Below are 27,308 nucleotides of genomic sequence, written 5' to 3' on the forward strand. Positions count from 1 at the left end.
AGGATTCTTGCCCGCGCCGTGCATTCATAATGCGAGCTGATTACGTGCGACGGTTAAACTCCAGCTGTTGCACTGTTGTTCTGACGCTCTTCTCGGCGTCGATGGAGGATGGACTTGAAGGACGCAAAGAAGCTGGAATACGCTCGTGAAGACGAAGCACAGACATTTGCAGGTAAGTTTAATGTTAAATAACTTATTGTAAATATCCGTTGGGTCATATTCAATTCATATTTGACGTTACTTTGCCTTGTGTATGTAGTTAAGATTACCGTCGAGTTACCTGCCGCGTGAGGGGACCCTTTTGTAATTTAAGGTTGACCAGAAATTAAAATATGATTTTCACATAACCTGGCCATGAGACAGAGCTCAAAACACTGACAAAACAGCGGTGAAACATTCAGAGAAACAGTTCAAACACATTTCGTTTTGTTTGGATAACGTTAATGTTGTTAAGCCTTTATTGCATACCTTATTTATAAACTCAGAATTTCCTTAGTGTTGGGAAGCTAACGTTCATGCTAACGTTCATGTTTACTCCGGAAAGGAGTGAAGTGAATGCCTTCATGTCTGAAACAATATAACTTTAGTTTATGCATATCTCGACCCACGTCCATTTATAGCAGTTGTATTTTGCAACGTTACATATTTAAATAACGTTATAAATGCATGTCCAAGAGAGTCATAATCATCTGTCTTGTCAGATCGAGGTGCGGGTCATTAATCAAACCTTTAAGTTGCTAATTTAAAGCTTTTTTTTTTTTTGCTGTTAAAAAAGTTCACACCGATCATGATTTTTTTTTCTTTTTAGAAGATGAAGTGGACGAGGAAGCAGTAGAGTGTAATAACGTAAGTATTTATTTCATCTGTGTATATATATGTATATGTATGTGTGTGTGTGTGTATACTTTTTCCCCAGGAATTCATTGTGCAGTCTTAAATTTAATCTCCCTTTTTCTATGAAACTGTTAGGTGAAGTGTTAAAGTTAAATTTGAATTGTTATGATTGTCATTATTTTGGACTTATATTTGATCCAATAGGTGATTGCTGCAATTGGTGAGGATGCATCATCTTTTAAGAGTAATGCGAATGTCCTGCGTATCCAGTGAAATAAGGTGTGTGACCCTTTATTAAAATTACCCTTATCAGTGAGATCACACATTTTAAATCAGTTCTCAGTTTAAATGAAAAGTTTAATGTCAGTATAAGCCTAAGTGTAGGATTAAATAACTATTATAAATGTTATGACTATTGTAAAAATATTTTAATTTTCAAGCTTTGTGGTGAACACGTATGTGCATTCAAGCTTACAACTATTTGTACAGTGATAACTAAAGGGAAATGGCAACAAAGAATATTAGATAATGTTTTTAGTTAAAGTGAATCACTAATTTCCTTTTTGTTTATTATAGTCATGGTGAACCTGACTGAATGCATTCATCAACCATCTCCAACCAAGTCAGAGCTTCAAGGACAGCTTGTGCTAAAGGTGCCTGAGCTTAATTAAGAAAAAAAAGCATCTCCACTGGCCAAAGTCTACAAAAAAGCAAGAGAATAGAAGTTTGCAGATGATACTACAGGTATTAACATAAAACTTACATAATAATAATTTTGCTAGATCAAAACCTTATTTCTTGGATGGGATCATTAAGTGCCTTTTCAAGCTGCATTTAGCAAGTTCAAACTCATAGGCCTTATATACAAACCCTTTATATAGAGAACATTCCTTAATGTTTTTCTTTAAAAAATGTAATTCATAAAAATACATCAATATCTTTTATTCAGCATTTGCTAAACATTCCAATAATTTTTTCTTTATTTTAAAAACAGGTCCTTTATTTTATTAAATTATTTAGGAGTACTTCATTATTTGTCTTGTTTATTTTAGGGTGTCACAGTGGCGCAGTGGGTAGCACGATCGCCTCACATCAAGAAGGTTGCTGGTTCGAGACTCGGCTGGGTCAGTTGGCATTTCTGTGTGGAGTTTGCATGTTCTCCCCATGTTGGCGTGGGTTTCCTCCGGGTGCTCCGGTTTCCTCGACAAGTCCAAAGACATGCGGTACAGGTGAATTAGGTAAGCTAATTTGGCCATAGTGTGTGAATAAGTGTGTATGGGTGTTTTCCAGTGATGGGTTGCAGCAAGAAGGGCATCCGCTGTGTAAAACGCGTGCTGGATATGTTGGCGGTTCATTCCGCGGTGGCGACCCCAGATTAATAAAGGGACTAAGCCGAATATAAAAAAATGAATGGATGATTTTATTTTGCAATAGATTCTGACTTTCGTGCTGCTCTAATTCTGCTCCCCCATATTCTTAAAGAGAAAGTTAATTGCTTACAGTAATTACACTGGAAGAGGTTTGGGTACTGTTGGTTAAACACTTTGTAATACTCTGATAGATGTTATGCAGTTCTGACAGATTTTACATTGTTTATTGATGTCCTTTTTTTTTCCTTTCACAGTGGGATGATGATGATGCTCCATACCCAACTCTACAGATGGTTGAAAGTCCTTTGCAAAATGTAGGAGAACAGGAGTTAAAAGGCATTATTACATCCTTCGCTGTTTACTGTGTTTTCAACTTGGCTTATCCACGCTACATAAAGAATGCAAAGGATGAACATCAGCAACTCCCCAAGATGGAGCAACACTTTAAATTTGGACAACAGCAACGATCAGTGCAGCTGTCCGAGAGAACTGGTATTGCTGCGTCTGCATCAAACAGCAATGCTTGGATCTTTGCATTTACTTTGGTGCATGCGTTTCGAGTCTGTGCATCAGTGTTTTAAGACTAGCAGCTATAGACATTTCAATAACATTGCCCAAATTAACTGAGAAGCACAAGATGAAACAATGCTAAGAATTTTCTCCGCCCAACATCCTTGATGAGATTGACACCTTCAGGTGTTCAAATTGAACTGTTTTCGTGTGCATGTGAGACTGCTAATGGAGAAGAAATGACTCTTTCCTAAAGAAATACATTTTAAATGTCAATACTGCACTGGTTTCTGTGTGGCAAGTTTTTAATACTGGTGTTGTATGATTCATATTTCCATGCAAATACAGTAAGAGTTTGACTTTGAATGGGGTGGTATAAACCAAGACAGACGGACTTTCAGGCTCTTGAAACATACTCTGCTGATAAACTGTTTCTTAAGAATGTTTAGAAATTTTAAATCAAATGTGTAATACTGTTCGATCAAAAGTGTTTTTGAGATCTAAAATGATAAAGGGTATACAGTAAGTGACATGTTTCAATGTACTGTATGGAAAAAGATTGCGTTGAGATTCTTGATGCTTTTAGAAAATGTAGAATGCAGTGCACTAACAAAAATGTACTTTATGAGGTCTAGTGCTGTTTTAGAAAGATTACTTTGTTACATTGGTAAAAAGGCTCAGTGAAATGGGATGTACTGGTGTTAAAAAATATAATATTAAGCTTTTTCGCTGTTTCATAAAATGTTTTAAAATGTTTAAGCAGCTATTTTTTAGGTTTATGCATCTGGTATGACATTGTGAAACTTTTCAAAAAACTTTCATCTTCTAAAAAGGTGACAATGTAATTGTTTTGAATCTTTCAATGTGTGTTTGTGATAAAATGTTACTGGTATAAAATTACAATTATCGTGCAGTTTGTACTCATGGAAAAATATTGCTTTTTATTCTTTTAAAATGATGTAATGTTTAAACATTCATCCTCTAAAAATGTTGATATTTAATGTTTAATAAATGTGATAAATGAAATTTAATGTGTTGTATATGGAGTACAAATCTGAAATGAAAGGGTACAAAATTCATCCCTATGGAGGAGAAATTGTACCTTTTTTAAAGGTACATTATTGTACCATAGCCCAAGTAAGGTACAAATTAGTCAGCAGAGGTACATATTTGACCCATGAAGGTACATACTGCTAGGGTACAAATATGCACCCATGTGAAAGGGTACAACAGGTGTACCCTTGAGGGTACTGCCCCAGTGACAAGCCATTGTACCCCTAAAGGTACAAATTTTGCACATTTTTTCTGACAGTGTACGAAGACAATTTCATGAAATCAACGATGTGAAAAAACTTGAAAGAAAGATACATGTAAATAAAAAGTCTGACACAAAATACATTTTCCCATTTAAAATGAAAATACTTATTGTGTTCATCATAACAGCATGATCTTAACATTTATCTGTCAGCCGTCATTCTGACGTTCATCTGTCAACAGAAGATTGGGTTCTGGGGATGCTTTATGAAGTAACACAGAAACTACTTGTAGGTTGCTACAGTAGGATTTCTTTTTCATGATTAACAGATGATTTTTGCTCAGAGTAATTTACAACAAATGTAGAGATTTATACTTGCACTAATAGCTTGTTTCCACTGAGCAGAAAGGTCCAGTAGAGCACATTACTTTACATAATTACTTCCATTTCCACTGTCAGAAGTTGCGATTGATATTAAAATAACAAACCATATCATACCACTTTTTTGGAACCCTTTTATCAGGTTACCTAGCACAATAGTGTGATACCTAAAGGATGAAGCTAGACTAATCACTGATTGGTTTACAGAAACGATAAGCTACAAGGAGAACGATAACACAGGAAGCAGACTTTCAGTTAATCGGCTGAGATACAACACCATAATAACACAAATAATAGCCTTATCAGGTGTACCCTTACAGAATCTTTTTTTACTATCTTGAACTAAGTCTAAAGTCAGGGGATTAGGAATTTTCAAAAAATAACACACACAATTTTGGTTTTTCATGAAACCATATTGTTTACATCCACAACACTTGAAATATATGACATCTAGGCATGGGTTGGCATAAGATTCTGATGGTATAATAACCTTGGATAAAAATATCTCGGCTTCATGGTTTATTTACGATTACGATATTTATGATTACTAAAATATGTTCTTTTTAAATGTCTGGGTAAAAAAATCTGCTTTGAACAATGTATTTTATTTGGAGAAACTTTTAAAATATTTTGGGACAGTTAACATGTCAAGCTAAATAATTCAAATGATTTTACTTTCAAATAAATTGACTTTTGATGTCTTAATGAGTTTCAAAATCATATCCAAAGCATCTTTAGATATCTTGTCTGCTGGATATACTGTTGTCCTAAAAAAAGCTTTAAAAAAAATGTAAAAAAAAAATTAAATAAAAAAATACATATACTGTAAGAATGGTACAGCAGAAAATGTCCAAACACTTTTCCAAACCATGGTATACCTTGAAAATGGTTTATAGCAGTTAATGCAGGTCACTATTCACTCTTATTACATAGACTAATGCAAGCAGAACATTTTTGTGGACAAGTTTCCTTCTGGTAAGAAAAAGGCCATACACAAACCTTACACTATGCCCTCAAGGGACATCTGTCCACAGTTCAGAGTCTGCAACCTCTTGTTCTCCCATTAAATTGAATTCTCTGATCTTAAATTGAATAGAGACTGCCGAGCTCTCAGATGTAGAACATCTAATAGAATTAGGAGGGAAGTGAGGCAGTATAACTCTGGAGACGTCTGTACAGTCACTATGGTTTGTATTATCTCTGTTGATGACTACAAATCAAGTCAATGCATCTAGTCAGTGCAACTGAGGACAACGCAGACATGCGTTGCATTAGACTTCATATCAATATGAAACGTGACTTCAGCAGGTTTTTTTCCAGGTCAGAACACCTTTATCGTGGGAGGTAGAGAGAACAGCATGCTTAGCATTCCCAGAGGCCTTTAGGTGTTCAACAACAGCCTTTCAGCAAATTTCAGCAATTCAAATTTGTGCGGTGAACCAGGAGTGTATATTTATAAAGTAAAGATTACCAGTCTACTTATCAGAGAAACACAACTAAGTCTGAATCTCTAATATAGTTTTTGTTTATTTGCACAGAAAGGATAATCAGATCGCTGATATTCACTCTGGGGTGATTGAACTGACAGAGATAAGATATAGAATTCATCTAGATTAGTTCATGAATTTAAGAAACTGAGTTTCTGTGAGAATGTATCAGAGAAAGTGTGGCCTATCGCTAGCTCTCATCCCATTATAAAGCGTCTGGTAACCATCCATTAGTGCTCAACTCCCCTTTGCATTCTTTTTGTGCTGCCAAAATCCCTCTCAAATCTCTACTTTCCTCTCGTGCGTCAACCTTCTCATTTTAGGCACAGACAAACAAGAATTTCTTCTTCAGGATCTCACCGGCATGACCAAAACAGTGTTGCCGAACACAAATAATGCCACCACACAATATACAATAAAATAATATCTAATAACAGCATGTGCTCAAGCATCCAGATTTCAACTTTGAAAAACAGAAGCAAGTTTGACTTTCTATCGTGAATCACACTAAAGGATTGACATCTCACATTCCAGCTGATAGAGCTGTAAAACATGTTGTGTTTGTCAATGGCTCAGCACAAAGTAGCAGGTCAATAACCAAGATGGCAGTGTGATATGGGAGATACAAGAACAATAGATTCTGCTCTTTGCAAACAACAATTGGAATGAAAAGTAAGCTTTCATTGTAATGCCAATTTTACCAACCAGGGCACATGCACAAATGGGTACTTGGGACAATGTACCTGCTTTAAACCAACTCTATGAAACAAATTACTAGGATTTCATGTTAATAAATGTGATTTTAGGAGAATGCCATTTAGGGAGTTTGTTTTTAAAATCACGTTTAAAGCAGTGACAAATCTTGACATGGTGAAACAATATATGTATTCATCCCAAACCATCACAGACTAACAGTATATGGGTCATGGTTTGGTTCATGTACTCACGACTAATACATTCAGTTCAGATGTGCCATTCACTGGAGAAAAGACCACATACATTCACAAAGAATGTATCTTGTAATGTGAATGTGTCTTTGCATCTGAAAACGCGAGATGCAGCAGAAAAAGTTCCGCCATGTCGCCGTTGGCTGGTCAAGATAATCGCCAACTCATTTGAGTGTCTCACATTAAAGTTCTTCTGAACCAGTGCATTGTAAGTGACATTAAATAGCGCTGCTGCATAAATAATGCGGTGGTCATGTGCTGCAGAAGATAACTGTTTTGATTCATTACATTGTTAAAATGTGCTTTCATTTATTCATTCATATTCCTTCGGCTTAGTCTCTATTTCAGAGGTTACAACAGCAGAATGAACTGCCAACTATTCCAGCATATGTTTTACGCAGCGGATGCCCTTTAATAGTAAAGGGTGTTTCCCAGTACTGGGAAATTATGACATAATGATTCACAAACACTACGGCCACAATGGCCAAATTAGTTTATTTAATTCACCTATAGCGCATGTCTTTGGACTGTGGGGGAAACCGGATTATCCAGAGGAAACCCACACGAACAAGGGGTGAACATTCAAACTCCACACAGAAAAGCCAACTGGCCCAGCTGGGACTCAAACCAGCAACCTTCTTGCTGTGAGGCGACAGTGCTAACCACTAAGCCACCATGCTTCTATTTTTAAAATGTCTGATTTGTAACAGCAAACATGACCGTTTACTTTTAGTAGTGGTAGTAATGCTTTATTCACCCTGAAATAAAATTAAACATATGATGGTTATAAGATTTTTTTAAATATTGCATCACATTATTTCATTTGCTAAATAATTTTCCATCACTACACAGTAGCACGACCTAGCTATTGTCTATAAACATGTGAGCACCTACATAAGCCTACGCAACCAAGATGCTGATGCGTAGTGTTTCTGTAAAAAGCGACACTGTCAACTTGGCATAATACATTGTTTTTACTCAATTTTCATGAATCCAGATAAACAATTGTTCATTGAACATATGTTTACCATTTTTAGTAAATTACTGTCTTCTATGAATTTTGTGTGAATTTTCATTTCATTGTTACTGTGGCCGAGAGAGCTTAACGTGCTGCAATTTAAGAAAACAGGTGCAATTACAAAAAACACCAGTGAATTAAGAAAAGATCTTAATTCGTTTGACAGCACATGCACTGCATTTTCTTACAACACAAAAAGAATGTAGCACAACTAAAATGTTTTAAGAAGACCCAAAAACATGACGAATGATGCATGCTGTTCCGTGACTATTGGTCAGTTAAGTTGTAGGTGATCTTTAAATGGTGAGTTTTTTGTTTTATTTATTATCCTGATTCCCATGTCTTTAGTATTTATTAGACTAAATAACCATAACCTTAATAGCCAGGACCATCACATTTTTGGGTTCCCTTGAAACATTTCTGTTGTGATGTGAGAAAATGCAGCACATTTTTGTAAAATGTTTGCCTTGTAAGTAACTATTGCCAACAAAATTGAGATCTTTTCTCAATTTGCTTTAAAGACCTTAAAATATATCTACTTAATAAATGGCCACAGATAATTTTAATGAGAACGTTGAATTATATCTAAGCATTATATAAATTAAAAGTATTTTTTACACTTATAACTAACATTACTGATGGGTTTGGGGTGTAAAAAGCAAATAAATACTTATTTAGATTGTGGATCACTGGTATTGTAAAGAGAGCTTGTGTGCTGTTGTTGCTCAACATGGGCCAATACAATTCTTCTGTTCTGAGTCACTGGCTCAAAAAATCCTGGATACCATGACCAAGAAACCGCCAAATCAAAAGACATTAACTAAAAGCTGATAGTTGGTTTTATATTCACACATTCAGAATCAGACTTTATCCTTAATAATGTAATTTCAGAAAAGTATCATTTGCAAATTCTAAATAGTAAAATCCTATTATCAGCCAATGATTATTAAAGTACAAAATAATTCAGTCAAATAAATAATGCTAATGTTGTTTAACTTAAATGCGACTTCTGACCAAATGTACAAAGTTATGTGGTAAAACTATAGGTACTGTTAAAATGAACAAACGTGCGAATATATAACCAACTTTACCTCAATCAGTTTGACAGTCTACCTGACACAGTAACCTGACCCCTCAAGTCTCGTTTGACACTTAAACTCACCATTCATTTGAATGAAAAACAGGTTACTCAAACAAGGCTTTGAGTGTTTAGCGGATTTTCGTGGGTTGTGGTGAGGTAAACAATCACAACACTGTTAAAACATAATTGTTTGCCACGTCAATCCTTTCTCTCATGAGTTTGCTCCCAAAGAGAGAGCGCAGGTGTTTCACCGGGCGCTGCACCTGCGCTATGCGCGAAACTCAGCGGGTTATGAACCTCTTGAGGCGAAGCGCTCGTTTACAGCAAAACCGCTGAAATTAATGTATTTAACGTTAGGCGGGCTGGACAATAATCCCTTGGAGAGACAATAATCCACTTTCAGAGAAAACCACTTAAAAACTATACGAAACACAGCTAAACTTCAGTTTGGGAGCAAGACAAATATCACTCCCAGATGACGAAAAGTTCAGCCCAAGGATGAGTTGGAGCCTCTGGTGCACGATAAACAACTTAGCAACAATTTCATCACAAGCTAACAGGTTTAGCGAGACAAAAATAACATTTAACCTACCTGCTGTTACGGCAAAGTTTATCTTTCACTCAGCTGAATGCTCCACGGTTATCTTTTGTATCACTTCTTCATGAGAACTAAAAGAGTAGGAAGAAAGAACGCGTCTATAAATGTGACAGGTCTGTCTAATAAACCCAAGGGAAACATTTGCTAATACAACCTGTTACCTTTCAGACCGATACCATATACCCCGCCTACTTTGGGATTGAGGAATTGTCACATTGGTTGATAGTAGCGTTGTGGGAGGGACGTGATGAAAGCTTTCTGTCTTGTTCATTGGTGAGATTGTGTGTCAATCACAAGTGAAAACCGTCTGAAAATACAGAAAAAAATGTATGAAAATACTGGCTCAGAGGGATACACTTCTACAATATAATTATAGTTTATAGAAGATAGACATTTTGTAGAAGCGATGTAAATGTAGTGAGAATGGTTGTTAAGCGCATACTGTTGATAAAATGCAAATAAAAAACATAATAATGTTTTGACTGTTGAGAAATTCAGGTGCAAAACAGAGGTTCGGTGTATATTAAAATGTCTGTTTTATTTAATTTAAATACACTCAAAGAGATTGCTGGTGCTTGTTCAAACCTGTTTAAAATGAGCTTAAACAACACAGTTATTGTAATTTCTTTGGCTTATGTTCAGTCCACTTAAATTTGTAAACCCTTAAACTAACTTAAGTGGTTTGTGTTTGTCCAACTACTTGGTTAGGTGCCAGCATGCTTTGTGTGGAATTGAATTAAGCGAGGGAAATGTTGACAATAATAGTAATCTTGGATGTTTCAAGTTAATAGGACTTGTTAAAGTTTACTCTTTACTTTAGTTTGTAGGTTTAGAAAACATTAATGTAATTCTTTGAGTTTTGGGATTACCACCTTGCAGAGGCATCCATGCTTTGTGTTGGCAGCTTAATTAGCAAAAATGCAGTTTGTTGCTTTGCTCAGTGAGCAATAACTGTCCTGAAATAAGTTTTGTGATCAGTCTCAATGTAACTCATAAAATATACTTAAAAATGGCTCATTTAGTTCATAGAATAACTGCAAACAAAGATAAGAGACTTTGAAATATTCAACACATAACAGACACATGATAGTGTCACAAATTTAAGTTTAAGTTAAATAAAAATACAAATGTATTTAAGCTTTTAAATTTTATTTAGTTGGTGCTAAACAAGTATGTATGGAAATCCTGCCCTCAATTAAATTGAGTTCAACCAATGAGTTATTTTATGAGTGCTATCATTAAAATTCATCACAGGTAAAAAATGCTAACTTGCAACTCATCTGACATAAAGTAGGCCTACAGTTACACTTTTAACAAAGTGAAGCTGCTAGAGCTTGACCCACCAATAAGGTTTTAAAATGTGTTCTGTCTTACAGTTAATTTATTCAGTGGTATCTTGATTTCATTTTCCCTTTATCTTTTTTAGTAACTGGAAAAACAGGTCCAGGTGAGTTTCAATAAATATTGCAAGACGTTCCACAAGCTTCTAACTGATAGTAAACACTATCCCCTTTTTATCGGGGTTTTACTACAAATAAAATAAAGATAACAGCCTAATAATAAACTTTTTTTCTGTAACCACAAACTTACTAACCATAGGCTATAGCTAAACCATTTGTAGTAAAACTGTGGGTTCTAATCATAATCAAAGAACATGGTTACTTAACCTATTCTTTATAATAAAACCATGGTACTTTTTTGTAAGGGAAATATATATACTTTTTTGCTAACAGGCAGCAGCATGCATTACCAAACATTTTTGAATGACACAAATAGTTTTCAAATAGGCATATTTGTTATATCTAATTATTAATTTATAATTAATGTTTAGATCATGTCAATGAATTATGCTTGTTTTATAAATCAGCCACTAGATGGAGGCAGTATAAATGCATAATCTTGCTCATATCCGGTCCTACTAGTGACTTGTTTCAGCCCTATTACCCAGTGGGAAATGCTGCCCCTTTGTGGTAGTGCCAATATAAATGTTAAGAATTTAGATGTTATAAAAATTAATTGAGAAACCACTTGAAAATTCTAATCTTTTTTCCATATTTTAATTAAAAAGCTGTCATATGTTTTTATTATATCACTGAAAATCAGGGTTGTTTCTAAACACCTATTCTTAACTGTTGTGAAGTTTAAACTGCATGGTCTAAAAATGAACAGAAACATCGCCCTTTTTTTCTGTCTTATATGGTTGTGCGTGTGTACCTGCGTGCGCGTGTGTTCTTTAATATGTAATTTTTTGTTTATGTGTGTTTATTTTTCAAAGTCTTGCACAAACTTCTTAGCACTTTTTTCCCCTGAAACTACTAGCTGATGTTTTTTAATCACATAAGAATTTATTTAGCCCACATATAATTGTTTTACTCTTTATTGTTAGCACTTAAAGTGCTTTATAAATTAAATAAAATTGAATCATTTTTTGCGCTGATTTAACTTAATCATAATCAATTAAACTAAAGGGTTCAAATGCGCCTCAACAGGTGTCCAGCGAATAAGAAAGTTGCCATTGAGGGGAACAGAAGCTGCAGAGGTGCAGAAACCACCCCCACCCGCAGCTGTAGCTGCAGCACAAAAGCACGTACATCCACATCCCCTTCACTTCATCTAGACTGTCGCCAGGAGTGGATATACCGGGAATGGGATCTTCAGCGAGAGAAAAGAAAAACTTCAAATTCTTCCGCGTTTATGCCCTTCAGAGGCTCCTCTTTATCTTGCGGGAATAATTGGGAGCAAACTAAAACAAGACAATACATTCCAATGTGAAGAATCGTTGAAAGTGTAAGACGTTTCCTGAAAAGAAATACGAATGGGATAAATTCTGTAAACAAGATTATATAAAAGGCATTTTAATTTTCGGAACCTTTCCCTAAATCAATTGTTTTTGTTCAATTAAATAAATTTATTATTATTAGCCTATTGTTTTAAACAAACCGCACGTTAAAGTGCAGGTAAACATCAATAATAGGGGCCACTTTGAGTGAAATTCAAAAGTTTTCTCTCCAGCAGTTGCGCGTGTGTATGGAGAGTGGCGCAGACACCTGTGCGTATTCGTCATGGCGAAGTGGTTTAAAGATTTTCCAACTAGTTTGAAGACTGGATCCGATAGGATCCGTTCAGCTTCAGAATCGGGAACTCAGTCCCGTCCCAAGCCGGTTCTGACAGTCGGTACTGGTTCCAAGGGGAGTCTGCGTAAAAATTCTGGAGCGGAAAACGGTGGCGGTGGTGGCGGCGTGGGCTCGTTGCTTCACGGCAGAAATCGTAAAAATTCTGCCATCGAGTTAGGACGGAACCACTCCAGCACCGGCTCGATGAAAGACGGGAAGATATGGGAAATTCTGATCCCGGGGAAAAGTAAGAAGAACACCAAGATGGAAGGGTTTGAAGACCATCGCACCCTGCGGACCACCAGCCTGGCTGATGAGTACATGAGCAGAATGATCAAGGTTAATGATCCAAAATCCAGCCCAGGAGGATCTTCTCCAGACAGCGAGAGGGCCAAATCACCAATCAGAACAGAACCGGTGAGTTTGAGAATACAGTCTATAAACCAAAACTGCATAAAGCAGCAACAAATAATGGTTTTCATTTAGCAGGCACTTTAGGAAATTTGATTTAAAAAAGTGTATAATAAAATAAATCATAAATCGATTATATATACTGAATAAGTATAGTGTTGTACCATAAACACCCCCAAATTACAAAATATTAATCAATTAAATAAAACCATTTTTAAACTAAAATGACTGTAATTTAAAAAAATCGGTAATTAAAAAAATGTTGCAGAAACGTAGGTGTGACAACTGATTTCCTAAAATGTAAAATGCTTTTGTTGGTTTCAGCTGGTTCTAATAGGATGTGAATTTTCTGTATAGGACTAAACTTACTCAACAGGTACTGAACTTACTGAAATAAGACCTGTGCAAAGCAATTAAGACCAACATTTTAAGGCTGGATTCTTATGGGTTTTCAGATGGTTTTAGAAGAAGAATAGCCCTGATCAGTGTGATAACACAGGCCCCAGAGACAGAGTTCGTTTTAATACACAGCATACTCCAATTTTCCAGTCACCCTGTTGACTGTGAGAACCAAACACACGTCTTTGTTATGAAAATTGAGATCAATATCTCTCTTCCAGCTCTTTGTTTAAGCAATATCTTCCTTTGCTCCCTCTTCTCTCTGTCGTATCTCTCTTTCTCTCCACATATTCTCTTCTCATTCAACAGCTGTATTATAAGCAGACACAGTGGAGCTGAAAAGCACCAAACACAATGTGAGCCCTTTCCTTGCCTCTTCCTGTCTCTTTTCCTAGTCATGAACACACTCTTCACTCTGTCTTTGTGGGAAATACACTTTTGTGCTACACACACACACACACACCCTTGCTCACAAATACGCCAAGAATACAATGCATACATAACACAATGGCTCTGTCCCATTCTTCCAGTCTCTGGTCAGAGCAGTGTTTGAAGAATTATGTCACCTGATACATAGGCTGTATCCTCTCCCATTTACAGACATCCCTTCCAGCTACACTTTGAACATAATAGCACAGAAATCAGAATCTCATGAGGTCACACACACACATAAATATTTCCGGAGGGAGAAAAAGAGAAAAATGGAGTGGATAATAAGCTTAACCTCTTCAGCTAGTGAAGAAATAATAATTCTTAAAAAAAAAAAAAGAAATGCACCCAAGGTGTAATACTCTATAGGTTTAACAAAGTTTGCACTATTTATGGGCTAGATTCTTGCACAAGCTCCACTAATGAAATTGTTTGTCATATTTAATGCAAGATCTCAGTCAATAGCACAATAGGCCAGTAATTGCAAACATAATTGTGTCCTTATTTGCAGCTCTTTATTAAAGTTTGAGCAAAAATTGTGAATTTACCGCAAAATGACCCAAATTATTAAAGAATTATCTTAATCGTACTATTCCATAATTAATTCTGAGTTTGCATCTCAAAATTGCAAGTCAATTGTAACTCTGTCTTTATTTATATTTAACTATATTTTTAATAACAAGCAAGTTTTTCAGTAATGATTTAAATGAAACAGTTTATATGCATTTGGATGCAGCATACAGCATTTCAGGGGTTTAAAAAACCCAAATGCTTTAAAAGATTGCGTTTTTAAAAAATTTATCACCTTTATCTATGAAAATATGATTTACATTAAAATGTCAGAGGCAGGGCCAGACATTTTTTGCTGTTTCTGCAGAGAATTTTATAAAACAATCTGCGGACTTTTGCTGAATGATTTTAAGAGTATCATAACTAAAACATGGTAAACAAAGCAAGTCTCTCATATAATATATCTACTAAAGGACAGAAAATTTTACTTTACAAAGTGGATTGTAAAATAAATCAAATGAACACTCTAATATTACTATTATTATATCACAATAATATTTGTGAAATGAGTTTAAAAACTGAATAAATTAAAATGTCCATACTTTTTAATTTTAAGTAAATGCATATACAGTTGAAGTCAGTTATAAGCCCCCTTTTGATTGTTTAACAGGGCAAGGACATTTTCACAGTATGTCTGAATATTTTTTAATTGTGGAGAAAGTCTTAATTGTTTTATTTCAGCTAGAATAAAAGCAGTTTTTAATTTTTAAAAGCCATTTTAAGGTCAAAATTATTAGCCCCTTTAAGCTACATTTATTTTTCTATAGTCTACAGAACAAACTATCATTATACAATAACTTTTAGAACTTAAGTTCTAAAACGTATTTAGTGGTATATTAAGAAATTTTTAAGATGTTTTTAAGTTTTTAAAAGTTTTTAAGATGTTTCTAAAATACTATCACACTACTTTCTAGACAGGGAAAACGTATTTGAATGTGTGAAGTTTCAGACAAGTTTCCAAATATATTTTTCTATGACAAAATCTGTTATAAATGACAACAAACTAAAACAAACGTCAAAGATCAGATGTACAAAACAAATAATGGAAAATGATTTTAGCCTTAAATACTCTATAAATAAATAGTGAATCTTTTTTTAGATGTGATTTCATAGTTGGTCCCAGAGAGGGTTCATTTGCAACTATTTCCCATTACTGAGAGTTTATTACTCAAAAGATAGAAATGTTGCAATACTGAAAAATGTCTGAATTCAGATAAACCAACTTGCAAACTACAAGAAAAACTCTTAAATGTAAGATATAAAACTTCCAGTTTTTATTCAGAGGCTGAAAGAAATTTACCACAAAAACCAAACCTTAAATAATAAAGTAGTTACCGTTTTAATAATATAATATTCACATGTCATTTTCTGTCTTGTTTAAACTGTATAAGGAGTGTTGTATCATAACTGTGAAAAAAACATAAAAAACATACTTTTTTGCTTTAACAGAAGATTAAAATAACTAAATTAAAGATAATATGATTCATACAGTATTTGTGCTTTTTAATTGAACTTTTTTGTTCAAAACATCTCAACTGTCAGTGAACATCGTTCATAAACTTTCCCTCAAGGTGACGCAGGGCAAAAGGCAGCTACATAGTTGCTAATAGTGTAAATAAGGCTTTTTAAACTCCCCAATCTTCTTGGAAAACTTTTCTGAGGTTGCTACGCACAGATGAGTGGGCTTCAAAAGATTCACCATTTTCTAACAATTCAAATGTCTTGCTGCAATCTTTCTTTCTGTTTTTATAAAATTTTAAGTATCATACTTCTATATTTATGAGATATGAGTCATATTTCTCTTATATTTCTCATATTTGTGTGTGTGTGTGTGTGTGTGTGTGTGTAATATGCCAAAAATGCTAATAATCTCAAACTTCTAATATATATAATTTAACTAAAGAGGCTGTATGCTTTTAGGCCTGAACACATACTGTATCATTGATATCGTGTTTAATTCATATTCTCATCTCACTGTGAACAGATCATCGTAGAGGATTATGCCGACCCATTTGATGCTGAGAAAACCAGAGAACAGAAAGAAGCTGAAAGAGAAGGAGAGAACGATGGCTACATGGAGCCTTATGATGCCCAGCTCATTATTACAGGTACACTGTTTTTTTCTAGTCACCCTAACGCTTTCTCAGAAGCAGCATTTCTTGGTATATCAAGCTGATTTTCAGGGATTTTGAAAGGTATGAGAAATCACAGCTCCCCTCATATGGTGGTTTCCACAGTGACAGTGTTGTGCTGGGACAATGGGTGTAGTTTCCTCTTTCTGCTTCCTGTTTCCTGTCTGTGTTTCCTTTGCCCCATTCTGTGGACAGGAAGTTGACCCCTGCCGTCCCCCTTAGAAAAGCCTGGCTATGTGAGAAAGACCCCTCCAACACCTCCTACTCCCCCCAATCACTTCCCAGAACTCAGGAAGTGGCCTGCTCAGCCAGCCAATCGCAGACGAGCTTTGACTTTCCCCTGGTATGACCATTGTTTTCACACACAATAGGCCAGACACAAAGTGACAGCAAAGAAACAGCAAGTGAGGGGAGAACGATGGAGCTCAGGGTACATTTTTTTTGTTATTGATGATGAACTTTAAATCATGAGGATTGAATCGGTGCATAAATCGAGAAATCCAGAGAAAATTTGTCACTACTAACTGAAAATGCAGTAATACTTTCTATGCATGATAATTTTGTGTTTTAAAAGGACAAATATTACATTTTAAGTTTGTATTCATTAAAAAATAATTCCTTTTATGTGTGCAAGTTGTCCTGTATTTCTTACTGCGTATCTGAGTTTGAAAACATATTTAAACATTTACTTTAAATGTAAAATCTAAATATTATTCTAAAAACAGTTCACCCTTGTGTACTGTTCAAATTTACTACCCTTTTGGAAAGTTAGAGATGAAAACATCAACCGATTTAAACTGCTGTAAAAGTGCATGAGATAATTTTTTTGCATATAAATCTGTTAATCTATCAAAACTACTAAAATGTTCAGAAAATTACAGGATTGTAAAAAACACACTACTACTACTACTATTACTACTACTACTATTACTACTACTACTACTGCTACTACTACTACTACTACTACTACTACTACTGCTACTACTACTACTACTACTACTGCTACTACTACTACTACTACTTCTACTACTACTACTACTACTACTACTACTACTAATAATAATGCAAACCCAACAACTAGTACCAGGTTGGACCTCCTTTTACTGCCATAATTCTTTGTGGCATGGATTCAATAAAACATTCATCAGAAATTTTGTTCCACACTGGCATGATAAAATTGTGCTGTTGCTGCAGATTTGTCACCTACATACTGTATCTACGACGTGAATCTCCCATTTCAGCACATTCCATAATTGCTCTATTGCAGGGGTTTCCAAACTCGGTCCTGGAGGGCCGGAGTCCTGCATACTTTAGGTCATCAGATGCATCAGTTTATGCAAATTTTTTAAATCTTTCTATTGGCCGTGTGGTCTATTGGTAAGCCTGTGTGAATTGTAGCCTCTGTCATCTTTTCTTCTTAGCTGACAGGAGTGTTGCCAGTGTTTTCTTTTGCTTCAAGGTTCAGTGTGTTGTGTGTTCAGAGATGTTCAAACTTATTTACAATGTGCAGAATTAACACAATTCCTGAGATTTTGTTTTGGGACAACTTGTTTTATGTTTAATCTACCTAAATTTGTTAACTAAGGTGCAGTAGGTGATTGTCTTCAGAAACATTTTTTTTCTGCTGGTTGAAAGTCTCTTCATATTCCAATAGTAATGAATAAAGTAAATGATTTAAAAGTGTTTATATGTATTTTTATATTCTGGGTAAGGCATAAAACTAAAAATGTTTACCCAATTAAATATTGTCAGGCCGGCATCTCCCATAATTCTGATCAAACTGTGAACAAATGCAGATTTGGGCTTTTGCGCATCTCTGTTCATGCATATCCACCATTAGCGTGTGCACGGCTAGATGAGTGCCATGCGTTCACGACACATGCACACGAGACTCACAGTCGTGGCAAAATCAAAATACTGAATTGAAACTTTTTAAAATCCTGAATCAATATTGGAGTGACTTTTGCACACTGGAGGAAGAAAGACACCATGACTGAAGTATTTCTGTTAGATAGGTAATGTTCTGTTTTAAAACTGTCTAAGCTTCACACAGAGCTGATGCAGATGTTGTTACAAATGGGTTATATGCACAGACATGACGTCCCGCCACTGAAATCTCCCGGTGAAAGATTAATGTGACTATTTTCAGTTTCATAAGTTCCTTTTACAGCATCAATAATGTGGATTTATATTTAGTTTAACAACTAAACATAAGTCATTAGCGCTATTCTGCCTAGCCTGCTCTACTAAGCTGAAGTTGCTTTTATTTTCACATTGGGTCATTTCTGAACGATGACAGCCTGTTACGTGCTCCTGATTTTGTTGACTATGCTACTCTGAATATTGGCTCTGAAAAAGCATGTAAGTGTGGCTTGGTAATAAGTGAAATTCCTGCGCGCTGCCAGGCCAATGACATGAACTAGTGGGTTGCCTGCTGTCGTGTGTCGCGGTGTGTGCGGTCGCGATTTTGGAAGGCGTGGCTTTGAAACACAGTCCCTCATCCAAAGTTATTATGCTAACCGATTAGCATTTTGGCAGATCACTTACTGCACCTTTAATCAATTAAAACATATTAATATTATCAACTACATTATTAACTTGATCAACTTGTGTTGGGACAACATGATTTGTGTGAACTCTTGAAACAATGGGAATGTTGACAGGTATGATAAAATGGCCAGTGTTCTCTTGGTGTATGAGATAAATTATAAATGATTATATATATATATATATATATATATATATATATATATATATATATATATATATATATATATATATATATATATATATATATAATGTGTAATTCTTTTAAAGTCAACTATTTAATTCATTTATATTTTGCAGTATTTTATGAATTTGATAAAGAAAGGCTAGAGATTGACAAGAAACTAGAGAAGGATTGATGTTGACAGTTTGTTCTGCTGTTTAGCACATGGGTTATGCACTTGAAAGTGGAACATCTTAAGCTCCTTCTAAAATTCTAAGTCACTTTTATGAACATTTAAGGTGATCTTTTTCCTACTTTTAATGAAGCTAAATATAGTTAAATCTGTCTTAGTAATAAAATGAAGCAAGTTACTTGCTGCTCAGAGTGTTTTATGTAACAGTTTCATACCAATGTGCTATAATGATGTATGTGAAATAAAACTAAGGTTAAATAAAACTAAATGTAGTTTAAAACTTAAGGTCAGATTTACATCTGTTCTGCAAAATTGCTCCACATGGATTTTACATTATATATAAGTTGATCATGCAAATTTGCTGCCACAAACCAAGAGAAATTTGCATAGATTGAAAGTGACTTTTGTGCTTATGCATCAATAAACTGTTGACAAATTGTTTTGTTTTGCCTGACAAATATTGTGAGCAGACTAGCTCAATAGGGAGAGATTTTACAGATATCAAACACTAATTTTTTTTTATGAAAGATTTCTCTCACATGTAAGTATATGCTCTTGTGCAGAGATTCGCAGACGAGGCTCGAAGGATCTGCTGAAAGTGTGTGTAGTGTTGAACGGAGGCGAGGGTGAGGGGTCTGGACCCCCTCAGATCTATGATGTCCCATATGAGGAGGTTCTGGAGGGAATTCCGTTGACCCGACCTGAGTCCGACTCCAGACCGCCGGCAGAGTATGAGCTGCCCTGGGAGTGGAAGAAAGAGCAGATTGTTAGAGCCCTGTCAGGTAACTCCCCTTGCATTCATATTAGTAACAAACATCTTCTTTATTTAATATATAGACACAGTATAATGGGAAAAAACTATTTAAAAGTAATTTGCTGTTTGGTTTTAATGACATATTATTGAGGGAATTCTCATGAGCAGTTTCTCCAAATGTCTGAAATAACTACAGTCATTATAACTGTCAGATGATAAATCTAAAATCTATGCGACTTAAATCTGTAGTGTTTAATGTTTCTTTCTGTCTACAGCTCAGTTTGATGGAGCCGAGCGCATGTCGAAAGAAGAATCAGGTTCTCCTACTATAAAACAGCAGACTCTAAGACATAAAAGCTGGACGCCCAAATCTCTACGACCGAATCCCCCCTCCCCAACCTCCCCCTCTTCCCCCAGCATCACCCCAGACAGTGAGACCCCAATTGTTGATCCCACCCTGCCATTGGAGAAACAGAGGTGTGTGTTTGTGTCTTAAAATGTGTTTTGGAGAGTTACTTTAAATCTAAAAATTAAACTAAAACAATTTAGAGACAATATTATTAAGAAGGTTGTGAAAAGGGTATGTTTTAGTCAAAATTTGCACTAAAGTTTGGTATTTAAATATTTACAGTATGTTTCACTGAAAGCTTGCACACTTAATATTTTTATTATAGATACAGTATACTCACTGGCCCTTTTATTAGTGACACATGTTCATTTACGTTCATTTAGCAGATATTTTTATACAAAGTGACTTACAAGTGGGGATAAAGTAGTTTAACTTTTTTCTCTCCATATCAAGCCCACTCACCTGTGTGAAGTTCAGTCAGAATTGCGCAATGCTTCCCCCAAAAATGGGGTGTTATTAAAAAACTGTTTTTTGTCTGATAATTGCTTAATTGAAAAACAAAACATAAATAAATAAAAATAGCGGGTTTCTTTCCAGCCAGCTATAGAGAAACAACACAGAATGGCGATGTCGTGCAGAAGCTTAGAATTTTGAGCTGAGAACATGTTTTATTTGCAGAAAATCCCATTTTTTTTCATATATCCTACTTTGATTATATACAGCTACTCAGCTAACATGAAAAGGACTGTCATATTTTGTAGTTCCTCTAAAGACCCTCCCTCAAGAGGCTCTGATTAGTCAACTAACATAATGTTCTGTGATTTGCAGATCAGCTCCACATCACCAACAAGTCTCTGTTATAACATTACAGCTATTCTGTCCACGCCCCGAAGGGATTATGACATTATTACCCAGTAGTCAAATGTTTACAAATATAAGCGCAGCTGTTTAGAGGTAATTTCTGGTTAATGATGTCAGAATTTACCGCTATTTTGGAATGGATGTGTAATCTGTCTTTTCCGGAAAAATTCTGCAACAGTCTTGCCTGGTTAAACAACGCTTTTTGAAATTACCTGTAAAAGTCGTTCCGGAATTTTTTTGCATATTTACCAGTATCACTGTGTGAAAGAGGCTAATGTAGAGGTGGGCACTTACATCTGGCCCATGAGGGAGTTTTTAAAATGCTGCTTCTGAGTAACTGTGCGTTCACACCAAAAGCGGTGAGAGCGTCCAAGGTCGCTCTGGCCGCCCTGGCGACAACGCTGTCTGCCTTCAGCTCCGGCAGTGAGAGCGTCAAAATTCACCACATTGATCCCATATTTAAAGGGGCCGTTGTAGCATATCAGTTACATTCCCGCATAAAACATGGTTTCTAGCGTGAAAATTTTGCGCATGAATTTAACAATGGAAGATCAAGTTGCATGTGGTGTGGCTTTGCTCCACTTAATTATCATGTGTCTATATGTCTGAAATATCCTAAAGCAGCAGTACTGTTTTGTACTGTCGCATGAGATTCCCGCTTTTTAAAGCAAAATATCTATAACGTTAATGCACATCAGTAACTCGCCAGTAATTTTTTAAATGTATGTTCCTATAAGAAAACATTGTAAATAATTGAAAATCCGGCGACTGCAATAATCAAACCCCTGGGGAACAACTGTGGCGGTACAGTTAGTGCAACCAGTAGATTTAGAACACGCTCTCGGATATTAAAATGCCCTCGACTTAAAATGAGTCAGGTAAAAAAATGACTCTGAATGTTGTGTGTTTAAGGAAGAATGGACAACAAAATACCTCACCAATATCTGACAGAAAGTAGTAGGTTTAATATGCCAAGAAAGTATTGCTTTTTTTTAAAGACTAGAACCTAAGGGGCCGAGCACACAGCTAGGTGCGCGGTGCACTTTTTTATGTCACTAGGCAACGACTGAATCAGCTAGGTATTTTGCGAGAGTGTTGCTGTTGATATTAATGTAACTTTATTTTCTGACTCATTGTTCACATTAACACACTCATAATAACATGACTTGGAATAAAAAGGATTAAGATTTTTCCGTTTTATCTCATAGTTTTATAAGGATTGATATAAATAGCAGTGCAAATTCATTTGACTTGTAAATTTGATTCAATAATAACTTTAAAAAAAAATCTGTTTTGTGTTAATGTGACATGTGTCTGTTCGATATTATATGTTTCATGCATACTGCCACTGTAAATAAAAAAATATTTTTTGAAGGATTTGACATGTGGCCCTTCACTAGGTTTGCAAAACTTGATGTGGCCCTCGGGTCTAAAAAGTTTGCCCACCACTGGGCTAATGACCAAAAACAAAAATCATCTTAAACTGTATTTTTTAACATGACATTGAGTTCCACTACACTTAAACAACCTCCATAGTCCCAGATCTCAGTCCAATAGAGCACCTTTGGGATAAGGAGAATGTCGTTTTAAAGCTTAAATATATGATCTGTCCATCCATGTTTATAGTTGTCTGTACATCATTCTCAGTTTATTCTGATTCCTTTCTTCTGTAATCTATACTCGATTAAATATGTTTTATAAGCACTGTTCTTTTTACATAATCATACATTCTCTCTCTCTCCCTCTCTCTTTAGCTGGTATCATGGCAGTGTGAGTCGTCAGGAGGCAGAGGCTCAGCTCCAGCAGTGTAGGGAGGCCAGTTTCCTGGTGCGAGACAGTGAATCAGCCACCAGCAAGTACTCCATTGCCCTCAAGTAAGTGTGTGTTTGTTCAAGAGAACAAGAAACGAGTTAGCAGTCCTGAAAAGCTGACACGATGATATAAGATCCTTATTTTCCTCTCATTACAGGACAAGTCAAGGATGTGTGCACATCATCGTAGCGCAGACTAAAGAGTGTGGCTACACACTGGAAAAGAGCAGCTGTGTGTTTCCAAGCATCCCAGAAGTGGTACACCACTACTGTACCCAGCGCCTCCCTTTTACAGGGGCTGAACACATGACCCTGCAGCACCCCGTGCCACGCACACACTGAACCCACACACACACACACACACACACACACACACACAAAAAAACATGCTGAACTTAAACATACCATTTTATGAAGCAAAACATGAATCTTCAATACCGTGGTGCCAGCCAATCATATTTTCCCTCTTATACTGTGTCCTAACCAGACAAAATGCGATACAATACCAATACAATGACAAAAAGTTTGTCCACATCTGACACGTTTTGACTATGAGACGAGACAAATAGATCAAAAATCACATTTGTTTAGAAAGACGTGTGTGGCAGAGCTTTCTGAAAAACATGTTTTCCAGGATGTCTTTTTTTTATTTATTTTTTTATTATTGTTTATCTTTTGAAACATAGCACAACTTATATTTTGACCTATCTTAATGCCCTTATTAATATTTTACCATTAGTTCAGAGGTGTGTTTGTATCTTAAAATTTGGTTTAGACATTACTGTGGTAATTATTATTATTTTTTATTTCCTTTGGCTTAGTCCTTGATTAATCAGGGGTTGCCACAACAGAATGAACCACCTGTAATTACTTTGTTGATATTAACCAAATGTTAGAGGCAATATCCTCAATAAGAATGTCAGAAATGTATGTTTTAAGCAAAATGTGCACTAAACTTTAGTATTTTAAAGATGCCATTGTTCACCAAAATTATCAATTTACTTTAAAAATTTCTTTTTTTTGTCACTTTAAGAGCAATATTAAATTTGCAAATGAAGAGTTCAGATGCAAATATCTCTAAGTGCAGTCTGAAATATCCATGAAAAATGAGCATTTTTCCCAGACCTCTATGTTTATGTTGAGGTATTTCATTTTAAAGACCTTTAAAAGAGTGTATTCTTTGTCATAAACTTGAAATTACTGAACCTACAGACAGTAGCCTGATAAAAATTGCAAATTTTTGAAGGAAATTTCAAACGGCTTTTAGAGTTTTTGAACCCATCAAATATAATCTAATATAACAAAATGACTATTCATGGTTGCTTCTTATTGAGAATAACACACCTTACAGAATTTATTATTTTTTTTATATTGATTATAAACAGGCGTCACAGTGGCTAGCACGATCGCCTCACAGAAAGAAGGTCGCTGGTTCAGACTCAGTCAGTTGGCATTTCTGAGTGCATGTTGCATGTTCCCCTCATGTTCGCGTGGATTTCCTCCGGGTGCTCCGGTTTCCCCCACAAGTTTTATGACATGAGCTATAGGTGAATTGAGTAAGCTAAATTGTCCAAAGTGTACTGTATGTGTAAAAGAGAGTGTATGGGTGTTTCCCAGTGATGGGTTTCTGCTGTAAGGGCATCCGCTGCATAAAACTTATGCTGGATAAGTTGGCGGTTCATTCCGCTGTGGCGACCCCAGATTAATAAAGGGACTAAGCTGAAAAGAAAATGAATGAATTGACTGTAAACATTGCATTTCATTTAGGGCTACCAGGAGCCTGTTTAACATTGTCTCTGAATTTTATTATAAATGTGACTTACAGCTAGTTTAACATTTTCCGGACGATATCATAAATGCATAACCCAATTAAAAATGACACTGTACAAAAAATCAAGCAGCTTCAGCTTCAATCTCAAATTCAATCTCTTCAAAATATTATTTTTATATTTTTTTGTAGTCGGCCCACACTTGACTTCAACTTTAAACATTCTAATATTGGCATAAGTCATTCTGAATGCTGACAGGATTAGAAAAGAAATGCTTTCAGTACAGCTGTAAGGTCACAAAAAAATGATATTCAAACTCATATTAGACCCTTTTAAAAAAGAAATAAATCACATAATCAATAACTGGGTGCGTTTCAATTAGTTGATGGGTCATAAATCAGTAGATATCTATCAATACACAACATGGTTCACTGCACTCTTAAATGCAGGGTATAATTTAACCCCAATTGAGGTCAAATGAAAACCAGACTTGCCTGTTTAATTACATTTTAAACCAATCTGTTGGGTTTGTCCATATTTGTTAAGACACTGATGACTCTTATTTTAAATTATAATGTCCTCATAGTACAATGTTACTAACTGGTTCTGTATCAGCATCAGTAAACCCAATTTTTTACCGTTATGATAAATACTTTGATTGATGTCATATAAATCCCTTTAACACTTAAGCCATAAATTAGTTAAACCTTTAAGATAGATTATAAGCTATTAGATTACTATTTCACTCCTCAGAATTTCTATATCGGAACACAAACTATATTCAATTGTGAATGTCTCATCCCTATGATATAATCTCGTTGAAGTGTTTACCCTCCAGACTGAAGGGATGAAGGGTATAAGGGACCCAAGTTCTGCATAACCTGCATTTACAAATGATCCATGTGCAAAGAATCATGGGAGTGCAAGCCCCCATCAAATCCTTCATTCTGAAAGGCCCACCGTATGATGAGATTTGTAAACTTTAGTTTAGAATGACCTTCCAAAATGGTGCTCATGAGGTATTAGTTAGGACAAAGACTCCGAATAACATGGAAATCATACTTTCTATTGTGTATCGCAGTGACATGTCTGGTTCGGACACAGTGAAAACCATATGTATGAATGTATGTATGCATGTATGTATGTATGTATATGTGAATCCAAGTGAGTAGGTGAACAAGTAGGACTTTGTGTATTTGAGTTTTCACCACCTTTGAAGTCAGGATACTCCTCACTAGAAAGAGGGGAGAGGGGAAATATATTTCAGAGTTTACATAATGTGCATATGTTGTTGACTTGTTTTGTTTATTCCTCTTGGCTTGTTTTTGAGTGCACTGTGACTGTAGCCTCATAAGTTCACTTCCAATCATGCTCCTGATCTAATTATGTGCCAGAGGACTGACGCGCTTTTTATTGCCCCCTGCTGGTATTAGCGGCAAACTGCAACGCTATCCTTCAAGCTCCCCTCAAGAGACACAAATTCTCCTCATGCAACAATGACATTGCAGTGCAAATAAGTGGCCAGCATGTGCACAATTCATATTTTTAGGATCCATAGTATAGATTTAGTGTAGAACTGCAGTAGAATTCTATTATTGTTGTATTCTCTGAGGAAAAACCCTACAGCACACATTGGCAGTTGCTGGATAGCTGAGGCTAGATCATTAGCTCGGATCAATACTGCAAATTGGACTTGGCTCGTTCATCAGATAAATGAGTCACTGCCGTTGATTGGCTAATGTTCTTGTCTGTACGTGATAAAACTTCCTATTGATTGGATGGAGTTTGGGAATTGCGGGATGTCGAAATGGATTTACTGAGCGTGTCGTCATGCTTGGTTTTGTGGAAAACCGAACGTGTCATCACTGTCTGCTTGATGATGGGAAGTCGTGTTTCAATGGTTGTCTTTTTGTTTAAAGGTTACAGGTTCCCATTTTATCTTAAAGTATGCTACGTTTGATTATGAAGTAATAATTGTTTTGATCTAGATGAGAGGAGACAAAAAAAAAAAACGTGTTCGTTGAAGATTTTGCCTTTGTACAATGTAATAATATGTGCAAAGCTTGAAATAAAGCAGATAATGGTAAATCTGTTAAATCTTTTGATCTTTCACATGTACACATAAAAATTCCTAAACAAAATGCAACAAGATATGTATAACAAATAAAGCCATAGTTATATTAAATATAATATAACTAGGGTGCAAATTACAGCGTGGTTTGTGGGGTAGTGACCCCCCTAAGTAACGCTTGTTCTCCCTTAAGAACGTCAAAACGAGATGTTTTGGGGGTGGGGGGTGGTGGTGGAAGGGGGGGGGGGGTTAGTT

General features: G+C 35.7%; 2 protein-coding genes and 1 long non-coding RNA gene across 14 annotated transcripts in view; 2 read left to right on the forward strand and 1 right to left on the reverse strand.

Annotated features, from left to right (window-relative positions):
• cgna (cingulin a) overlaps positions 1 to 9,676 on the reverse strand; it is a 78,972-nt gene extending 69,296 nt beyond the window's left edge. For 10 of the 12 annotated variants that reach the window (XR_015511316.1, XR_015511315.1, XR_015511314.1 and 7 more), the window contains exons 1-2: positions 9,643 to 9,676; positions 9,476 to 9,552 (exon numbers count right to left, since the gene is read on the reverse strand). The gene's annotated coding sequence lies outside the window, so the exon portion shown is untranslated. The other 2 variants (XR_015511311.1, XR_015511310.1) reach the window with 1 other exon arrangement.
• Positions 72 to 3,740, forward strand: LOC147840263 (uncharacterized). Its single transcript, XR_015511361.1, has 6 exons — positions 72 to 172; positions 809 to 846; positions 1,039 to 1,113; positions 1,411 to 1,578; positions 1,887 to 2,072; positions 2,459 to 3,740. It is a non-coding gene; the product is annotated as an uncharacterized LOC147840263 (long non-coding RNA).
• Positions 9,677 to 12,087: 2,411 nt separating the features above from the next.
• On the forward strand, positions 12,088 to 27,070 carry she (Src homology 2 domain containing E). The gene is made up of 6 exons (XM_087286947.1): positions 12,088 to 13,011; positions 16,388 to 16,511; positions 20,002 to 20,220; positions 20,468 to 20,669; positions 23,157 to 23,276; positions 23,372 to 27,070. Exons 1-6 carry the CDS (start codon positions 12,544 to 12,546, stop codon positions 23,553 to 23,555), a joined length of 1,317 nt encoding a protein of 438 aa, XP_087143073.1. The 5' UTR covers positions 12,088 to 12,543; the 3' UTR covers positions 23,556 to 27,070.
• Positions 27,071 to 27,308: the final 238 nt, after the last annotated feature.

The sequence above is a fragment of the Danio rerio genome, chromosome 16, assembly GCF_052040795.2.
Source record: "Danio rerio strain M-AB ecotype USA chromosome 16, GRCz13ab, whole genome shotgun sequence".
Classification (NCBI taxonomy): Eukaryota; Metazoa; Chordata; class Actinopteri; order Cypriniformes; family Danionidae; genus Danio; species Danio rerio.